The 9736-nt window shown below is 43.2% G+C and overlaps 1 protein-coding gene across 1 annotated transcript; it reads left to right on the forward strand.

Moving 5' to 3' along the window:
- Window positions 1-473: 473 nt before the first annotated feature.
- On the forward strand, window positions 474-9736 carry tbx1 (T-box transcription factor 1). Its single transcript, XM_079269657.1, has 8 exons — window positions 474-700; window positions 1869-2259; window positions 4419-4520; window positions 4943-5114; window positions 6180-6335; window positions 7400-7467; window positions 8017-8117; window positions 8786-9736. The coding sequence occupies exons 1-8, from the start codon at window positions 517-519 to the stop codon at window positions 9163-9165; spliced, it is 1554 nt and encodes a 517-aa protein (XP_079125783.1). The 5' UTR covers window positions 474-516; the 3' UTR covers window positions 9166-9736.

Here is a 9736-nt window from a genome sequence, read left to right on the forward strand (position 1 = left end):
AAGCCGGACATTGTAATGACGTTGGAGTTGAATTCAAATGACTGACACAATGTCTTATTGAAATAAAACATCCAGTGCAGTGCGCTGACACTTTTTTTTCTGCTGGTGCAGGGGAGGCGTGGATCTCGCTCCCTTTTGACATTCTCGTAGCAGCAGTCGCTTCTCCTCGAGGCAGGACTCAGATGACACCACCCAGCCACCGACCGGAGGAGAAAGGAGGGAAGCTCTCTATATCTATTCTCTGAGGATGAACTATGTTTTGGCACCGGGACGTGTTTAGAACTTCATCAACTGAATCTGAGAACCGGAGAGCGTTTCGTGTCTTTACAATAGCCGCGGCAATACTTTAAGAACAGTCTACCCGAGACCCTGGCACAAACGGAGCGCTGGTGGCGGAATGTGAAAACCCACATTTTTAGCGCACGTCCTCTCCGTTGTGCGCAGCCTTCCCCTGCTTTCTGTGCGGTTGGAAAGCGGAGGAGGAAGGACGACCTTTCGCGACTCGATCCCTTGCCTATGGACGACGGCGGTCCTCTCTCTCCAAAGGCAAATGCTTTCAGTATTGCCTCTCTGATTTCGGTTGCAGAGCAAGCAGGAAACGCAGCGTCTGACGAACAGAGCACCGGCCTGGACAAGCCAGACCTGCGCAACCACAGTTCCTTTAAAATGCACTACAGCACTGTCACTCGGGAAATGGAAGGTAAATCACTTTGTTGATGCCTATAGAGCTGCTGTATGTAGCCTATACGTCTCTGAAATCTGCTTGGTTAATCGAGATTGTTAAAAGGCACAATTTAAGGTAATGCGCAAAACCACATATGGTAGCGTTGCATGAATGAAATAATTGTTAAAAAAAACATCCTGACACAGTTGGCCCACGATGAAAAATTTGGCAAATTCAATCTTAGTAGCCTATAATCACCATCAGGGAAAAGTCTGCAGGCAGAGTGGAAAAAAAGTTCAAAACCCCAAAGCATTGTCCAAAACAAGCATTGTACAAAAAAGTCAACTTTAATTCGTGGACAGGATCACATTTATTGAAAACGAAGCCAAGAGGAGGAGGGTTTACACGGGCACCCTGTGCGTAATGGTAGAAACAGACCATTAAGTATATATCCAGATCAGAGGGGGGTATATAATCCATTCCATATATCGATGTGTCCAATAACGAGGAAGCAACTGTCACCTGCCTGTTTGTTTGTTCATGCAAATCAACGTGTGTTTACCTTGTAAACCGTTTCAACTCCACTCTGCCGCCCAGATCCTCTATTGTTTGCTAACGGGGTGATGTGGGCGATACCCTTATCCAAAAGTTAAATGGGTGCCGGAAAGCCCATTAAAAAGGGGCGCACTTCTCTGTCAATCAGTCTCGTCCCAGGGCGAGGAAAAGGCACATTACCTGCAGGTCCTTATCTAAATAGAAATAAGAACCGGTTTATCGCAAAGGGGAGGCCCTCTGCTTCAGATAAGAGAGGAGACTGGGTTGCAGTGTAACACACTGCAGCAGCGCACAACAGAGGCCGCCCAGAGCGCAATCGATCCAAAGCATAAAACTCATTCACACGCACTCGAAGCTTGTTTGTGAGTAGTTCAGCGATTCTACGCGAGCATCGCAGTTTTGGGAAACATTTCGTCACTATTCGGACGTTCGCTATTTTAGATCAGGCAGGAGCATGCTGGCAGTGGATCCAACCTCAGGGATTATTGAGCAGCCGAGACGGAAACTTTTAAACCGAAAGGGGGGCATTTGTGCGTGACATCTTCATCTGGAGCTCACTGAGTCCTGCTACTGTGTTTACTATCTGTGTTCTAACCGACTTAAAGTGCACGGCAAATTTAGTAAATCCATTTTTTTGGGATGATTTCAGCCATATCCAGTCCGTGGCTGACGCAGCTGTCCCATTTTTGCGATGTTGCAGCCTTCACGACGAGCAGCCTGAGCAGCCTCAACACGCCGGGGGGCTACCACCTCTCTCCGTCCCCCGGGGACCCCTACAGCCAACATGAGTCCCACTTTGAGCCCTGCCCGGCCGCCCAGCACAACTACAACTACCCGGGTTCTAACCCGGGCCAGGCCCCGTCGAGTGACGGCGGGACTCCCAACTGCTCCTCGTCGTCCGCCAACTCCACACCGAACGGCAAAACTATAGTGAAGAAGAATCCCAAAGTTGCCAACATTAACGTCCAGCTGGAGATGAAAGCTTTATGGGACGAGTTTAATCAGCTGGGCACGGAGATGATCGTTACCAAGGCTGGCAGGTGAGCACAAATGATCCGCTTTGAAGTTGCAATTCTTCGTATGAACATTCGGGTAGACCGGATAACTAATACAGCTACAGTAGCTTTATTGTAACAAATAATATTACTCGATATTCTGGGCTTTTGCAGATAAAATGTCAGTATTTTTGACTATTTATATGCTACTGATGCAAATCAGATAGGCAAGATACATATTCGATTTAATTTGAGTGTTTAAAAAAAAAAGGATATTATTGTAAATGCACCAAAATGAGGATAAAGGAGGTTCATAAAATAATATAGCAGTTTTGTCTTCTTCTGGAGTTCATACTGAACCATTTTGTTCTAACTTTTTGCAGTTCAACTGTTGTTGTTTTTCTTACTTCACCATGGTAAAACTGTATTACATTATACCACTTAACGGAAATCATCGTATTGCTTCTTGCACATACAACTGTATAAATATGTATTTATACAGCGAATGAATTAAATGAATGAACACCGACATAATCTTTGGACTGTTTGACTTTATTCAGGATATTTCATTTGAAGCTGTGTAGGTGAGCACTTCAGGCCTGCTGCTGGATATGTTTTAGAGACGAGGTCAAACGCATAGGCTTGCATGTGTGCTGTGTTAAGTGTTTGTATCAGCTGCTGATGCGCTGCGTTTTATAGACCCGATAAGAATAACTGTGGCTCTCTGCTGGTTTCCTTCACCGTCTGTCTTCATTTTACGCACCACTGTTATACGGCACATTGTCGCCTTTTATCTTTGTGAGTCTTTACATGTGTGAGCGGGATCAGCTCCTGCACAAGCTCAGTACAGTGTTGCAGTCTTGTTTTTATTCGCCTCGACACGTGTTTGCCCTTTTTCTTATTTCCTTCGTGTCTGTCTGCTTCCCTGCCTATCCTCATCAGTCTCACAAAACTCCATTTTCGAACCATAAAATGCAGGAATACACACAAATGATTTGATTGGGTTATTAATGAAAAAATAAAATAAAAACACAGATTATGAGCACTTAAAGACATCTATCTGATGATATATTTTGGCATTTGAATTGACTAATTTAGAAAGAAATGAATCTGGATTTATACTTGATTCTGTCGCCTGCTTCTAAGCAGGACACTATTTATCCCAGCGTTGACCTCTGACCCTTTTGGAAACCCGATAAAATGTTACACTATTAAGTATTACATCATTTTCAACCAGAAAACGCAATGGCACGTGTAAACGTCTCCAAATGTGAGTTTTTCTGTCTTAATAGTAACATATCGAGGCACAAGATAATTGATTTAATCCTTAAAGTGAGGGTTGAGTCCCCCGCTCTGCGCTGTCTCGCAGGAGAAAGGAGATCCGCAGCAGAGCACTTTAGAAGCTCCTTCAGCCTCACCTAGCCACAACACTGACGTTAATTGAGCGTTGATTTTAAGATCCCTTTCACTGACTCGGCGGATTACTCAACTTTCAACCGATGTTCTTGTGGATATGGATCTGCCCTACACAGCAACCTGGATGAGGTTGAATCTAAATGTCTTGGGTCAAAGAAGTGATACATAATGAATAGAGGTCAGTACCTCTAAATATTTCCAGTCGGTATTTTTTCTCATACAAATACAATTGAGGATATTATTTTCGCTCCCTGATGAAAAGTTTCACATTCTAAATTCGACTAGGCTCATAGTGCCACACGTCGCCTTCCCAAATAACGCCCATCTGCGCGCGTGTAAGTATTTCCACTACATGGCTGTGTCTGGAAGTCGTCAAAGCAGCAGAAGAGAAGGTCAAGCGTTCTGTAAGAAGTTACAAAAGCGGAGCAAAAAGGGCAACAAACCCAACGGTCCCTTCAGATGAGGGGGGAGAGTTTTATTACGCACGGACTGAATCACTTCATGTCTAATTGCTCGGAGCTCGTCTTTTTGTTGTCTGGAGCTCGGGACAAATTAAGCTCTGTGGGCCTGGAGCAGCTTGTCTCTCTGCAAACATGCTGGTTTTTTTTGGAATAATACTTTGGCAACAAAATGAGTTGGCTCCTCTGACGAATCTCAAATAATTCAAACAGTTGTACACCACCGTCCACGCAGATTAACCCCCAAAAAACATGCAAGCAGCAATCGCAACCATTTAAATCGTATACATTTAACAATCACCTCGTGTGTTTTTTTTTTGTCTTAACCAGGAGAATGTTTCCAACTTTCCAAGTGAAAATATTTGGGATGGATCCCATGTCAGACTACATGCTCCTGATGGACTTCCTGCCTGTAGACGACAAACGTTACAGGTAACTTGCTGGATGTCTTCAGACAACTGCAACACACATCTGTCGCTATAGGACCGGAAAAGGGAATAAATTGATTGGAAGGACAAATTGATGTAGCCTAGTAATCATTTTATGCATGAATTTACCAATGCATATACGCTTTATTACTGTACAGAGTTATACTAGAGCATTTATCAAGATTTCTACAATTAACTGATTCATGCCCAAAATATGTTGATGATATGCTGACATTAGAGACACAGTCACTGACAGATTTTTTCCTATCACGAGCCCTATTGTAATTTCTGTATAACCTCAGTTTGTGTATCGCATGTCAACACGTGCATGGCTACTTTGTATGCGTGAGTATCGGCGACTTTTATTTAAGTAAATAAAATCGGACAGTTGGAGCCTTGCGTCTAATGAACTTTCTCTCCGATCAGGTATGCCTTCCACAGCTCATCGTGGCTGGTTGCCGGTAAAGCTGACCCTGCCACACCGGGCAGGGTCCACTACCACCCGGACTCTCCGGCCAAAGGCGCCCAGTGGATGAAGCAGATTGTCTCTTTTGATAAACTCAAACTCACAAACAACCTGCTGGATGACAACGGCCATGTGAGTACACGACTGGAGAGCATGGAACAGAAACTGACAAGACCACAACAAATATACAGTGTGTGAGACCAAAGCTCCCCTAAGAAGCACTATTGTCAATAATGACAGAATATACAGCGATTTAACTGACTATAATGTTAGTACAGATAAGAGCAGCATTACTTAGCACCAGAGTCAGAGTGTAAGATTTTGTCGACACCTTAAGAGGCCGAAAAACACCATCAACGTGTAATTCACTTTAAACTCATCATTTAGAGACAATAAGTCCCAACAGATAAGAGTATACTGGATGATCGGCAACAGTATTCGCGTTCATTTGACAGATACAAGCGATTTGACTGTTATAAACTTTGATATTTTTTACCAATAGTCGGATGTTGCCGATAGCCTATTTTCAACCCACAAAAATGGCACCGCACATTAGGCTACACTCCAAAAATAACGGCAAAAAGAAGTGGAATATTTCACCACTGGAAACATTTTTCAGCCCTTCCCTCTGTCTGGGTGTTTCTCTCGGTCGCTGCAATCATTGCATTCGTTGTGAAATGAGAAAGAAAAACGGGAGATCTTCGGGTGTATTTTGAGCAAATATTGAAAAGTGTGAAGCCATGTCTGCTGGATGGAAATGGGGGTAAATAAAGAATGCATTTAATTGAGAATTGTACTGACGTGGCTTTTACATGTTAAGGTAAATGTCATAGATTGACATATTTCTAATCACACGTCTGCGCATTAAGTATAGGAGAAATTAGGTAATTTCTGTAATAAATGCCATTTACCAAATCTATATCTAAATACGTTCTTAGAGGTGGTTCACAACGTTTTGATATTTAGTAAATAAGATCATTTTCAAGAGGTTGAAACTACCTCGTTTGGTGTTAAAGATATTACAAATCATTTTATTTCATCTGACAATTAATTTGCTCGATTTTATTCATGTTTATTATAACCCAATAATAATCTGATGGAAAATAGTCTGAGTCGTGGAGCTGAGCCTTTCGTCCTTCAGTGCAGTGTTGCATCATAATTCTATATGAGTGCTGATGAACCCTCTGGTTTTTACAGATCATTCTGAACTCCATGCATCGCTACCAGCCCAGGTTTCATGTGGTTTATGTGGACCCCCGCAAGGACAGCGAGAAATATGCCGAGGAGAATTACAAAACCTTTGTTTTTGAGGAAACCCGCTTCACAGCGGTCACAGCGTACCAGAACCACCGGGTAAGAAGCCTTCATTAATTAATATGCGAAACTCACGCATGTGCTGTGCAGCTATATACTGTATGTGGGACGTGACCTGAGTCCATTGTGACAAAAACAAGACATTTTGTTCCAGCATTAAGGGTACACTGATACATGATACAATACATTACCAGAACATTATAGGCCTATAACAACGTCACTTCAACTCAAATATTGTCCTTAAAAATAATCAGATTTGTGCTTGGCCCGCTGTCTCGTGCAAACACATTATAACGAATTAATGAAGTGTGTAGTTATGTAGCGCAATCTCTTCCATTGCTCGCTTTTTGCGCGCACATGTTGCCTCTGCTCTGTGCGCACAACTGTGCGTCCCTTTCCTCGTCGCCCCTGCTCTGTGCTCTGTTTTCCATCTGTCTGTTTAAATTGACACATCGGTGCAGTCAGCTGTTATTCAGGACGACTCGTAACGAGCGAAACCTTCGAATACAATTCGGTTTACATCCGCAATTTAGAGGTACGATGGTGAAGAGTCGTTGCGTCGTTGTGATGCAATATTATGACCGCTCGGTGGCCAGTCTAGGGAACGAAATAACTATATTATGACAAATATGTTCAGTTTGATGTTAAATGTTACAGAAATGAATGTTACACTTTCAGCAGAATTTAATTTGACACGTTGATAAATGATGATAATAAATGTAGCCTTTAAATCATGAATACTTAGCGCTGCTGTGCCTGTATGGGAATCTACAAATGAGACACTATGCAGCTGTAAATGTTACACAAGTGTTAGTCCACAATATGCTCTGCAATAACTGGCAGTTACATTAACTCAGGTGTGTTTTAAATAACACTGACTGAACGTGATAATATCCCTCTTAACAGCAGACTTGAAACCATTTACTCACATATTTTATGAAAGACAAATGTGATTTTTTATAGTTTTTTTTAAAGACAGAAGGGATTTTCCATCTAAATTGTCGGTCCATCATGCTAGTCAATCACTGCTCTCCTTTCTAATAGAAATCAAATGCAATGACTTGTGTAAATGCAAACATTTGATGATGTGCTCTGGATTTCAGATCACACAGCTGAAGATCGCCAGCAATCCCTTTGCAAAGGGCTTCAGGGACTGTGATCCAGAGGACTGGTGAGCATTAACACTGAAACAATACAGTCATTGGAATGTTTCCACGTGATATGAAAATGCTCAACAGCACCACAGAGCATTTGCAAAATAGATTTGCGGTTTGTGTTATCCCACACAGGTGCCAGATGGGTGGAGATTGCCTCATAGAAAACACAATAAGTTCCATGAAGTTAAGAAATCACTGGATGTTGTTTGAACGTCACTCGACCGCGTTCTTGTCACTGACAAATTGCCAGACACTTGTAATTGTCACAATAGAGGAAACCTCACCCATCTGGTATACGCAGGCTGCAAAGACATGTTCCAAATGCTGCTCATCCAGCTCTGGAGAGGACTTTCTTTTTTCTGAAGCGCATTGACTGAAGCATGACACTGAAGTTTATGGGAATGTTTGATTAACTTGGGGGCCTGTCAATGTGCAAATGTTCATTACATGCAACAGTGTAAACTCTTAATAAGTGCATTCATCATTTTAATATATAATAAAGAAACTGTGCGTTTGACATTCATTAAATGAGTATGTAACCGAATCCGTCCTCCCTGCTCCAGGCCCAGGAATCACAGGCCAGGCTCTCTGCCAATGATGAGTGCCTTTGCCAGAACAAGAAACCCAATGTCATCTCCTCCTCAGCAGAACGGCACAGAAAAAGGTCTGCAGCTCACTCTCGCTGTTTCATTTCAAAACTCATGCCTGCTATCAAACATGAAACGGCATCGTCACATTAAGTTATTCAGCCTTTATGGGAAATGTTTTTATGTCAATCGTTGGCATATTTCACCTCGTTTTCTTTTGAACTGATCCGTAACTGGAGCACAGTGGTGCATTTGCAGCATCAGGCCAATACTTTTAATTAAACGTCAAATACCAGCCAGTCAATGTCATCCATTGCCGACATAATAGAGATTGTTATGCTATTATATAACAGCTTCCGAAAAAAAAAAAGAAGATTTTCTTGACATATTTTTATTTATTAGTTCAATAATAATCATTTGAGTCTCACCTTGGCTTTAAAACAACTTTGAATGCATCTTGTGTTTTGTTGGACGCTCCCTGTTTGGAATGTATTCTGCAACAGTTTGAGCGAAATGAATAACGTAATAAATACTGCTCATTTTGTACGTATTACAATCGTGAAATGAGAATTTATAATGTATCACTGCACAGTGCAAATTGTTACTGGCTCCAACCCAAAAGCACTGGTATCAGTATGAGCAGTCAGTGCGGAGCACCGAACTGAAAACACACTGTGTAGGAGAATATACATAACCTCGTAAATATTGGCTGGCCCTGACTGTTCTCGTGTCTCTTGCTGCACAGAGGACAGTAGGCGGGAGTACGAGCGAGACCCCAGCGGCACGCCCATACACGCCGACCCGGCTCACCAACTGATGTCCCGGGTCCTCAGCCCCGCCTTGCCCGTCCCAGGAGGCCTTCACGGCGTCTCACTCACCAGTGGCCGACCCAGCCCTCCCCACGACCTTCGCTCAGACCCCCATGGTCTACCCCCGGACACCCTGCACCACCACCCTTACAAGTACCCCACCACCTATGAACATTACCTGGGAGCCAAGACCAGGCCGTCACCCTACCCTTTACCCATTAGAGGACACACGTACCACCACCACATGAACCCAGCCACAGCTAACATGTACTCAGCCACCAGCGGCCCCTCTAACTATGACTACGGGCCCAGATAATGACTGCTGTCCACCAGAGCTAACGGCGCTCACTGTTGGAATGGAAACAGGCAGGAAAGGCAACACAGGCCTGTCTGTTGATGGCTTGCGCAACCTGCGGGGTGCGTTCACGGGCTGAAGCGCTGCTGGATAAACCGTGACGTATTTATTTAAAGGAAATGCATCTTTGCGTGAAGCACGGGCACCTGCTCTGGGTCCTTGAAGAGGTCTACTCTTTGAACCCAAATGGCAATAGTTCCACACCAGGGCACCTCTTACCTGAGCGGTGCAGACATTGAGCCAGCAAACAGAGGAGGCAGGAGGGACCTCTCCTTAACACAGACAATACCTTTGATCACAGACTGGAAATGAATTCTTTTTTTTGTGTTGGATGCACTTTTTGATTTGCCTTGTTTTTATTGCTTTAAAAAAAAAAAGCCATATGTTATATAGTCCATCAACCTTCTAGGTAGACGAGATGTTTGCATGTTGAGCTCATCAGAGGGGGGGTCGAACACACCCAAATGTTTTTGTTTGAGGAAAAAATAAAGAAAAAAAAAGATTTGATTTTTGAAACGTTCTGAACATCTTG

The sequence above is a fragment of the Melanostigma gelatinosum genome, assembly GCF_949748355.1.
Source record: "Melanostigma gelatinosum genome assembly, chromosome: 6".
Lineage (NCBI taxonomy): Eukaryota > Metazoa > Chordata > Actinopteri > Perciformes > Zoarcidae > Melanostigma > Melanostigma gelatinosum.

What these genes read in the sequence shown, in the direction of transcription:
- tbx1 (XM_079269657.1), top strand. Translation starts at nt 517, where the DNA reads ATGGACGACGGCGGTCCTCTCTCTCCAAAGGCAAATGCTTTCAGTATT. An exon ending in GTAGACGACAAACGTTACAG is followed by an intron (nt 4,521 to 4,942) that starts GTAACTTGCTGG and finishes CTCTCCGATCAG; the next exon opens with GTATGCCTTCCACAGCTCAT. An exon ending in GACTGTGATCCAGAGGACTG is followed by an intron (nt 7,468 to 8,016) that starts GTGAGCATTAAC and finishes TCCCTGCTCCAG; the next exon opens with GCCCAGGAATCACAGGCCAG.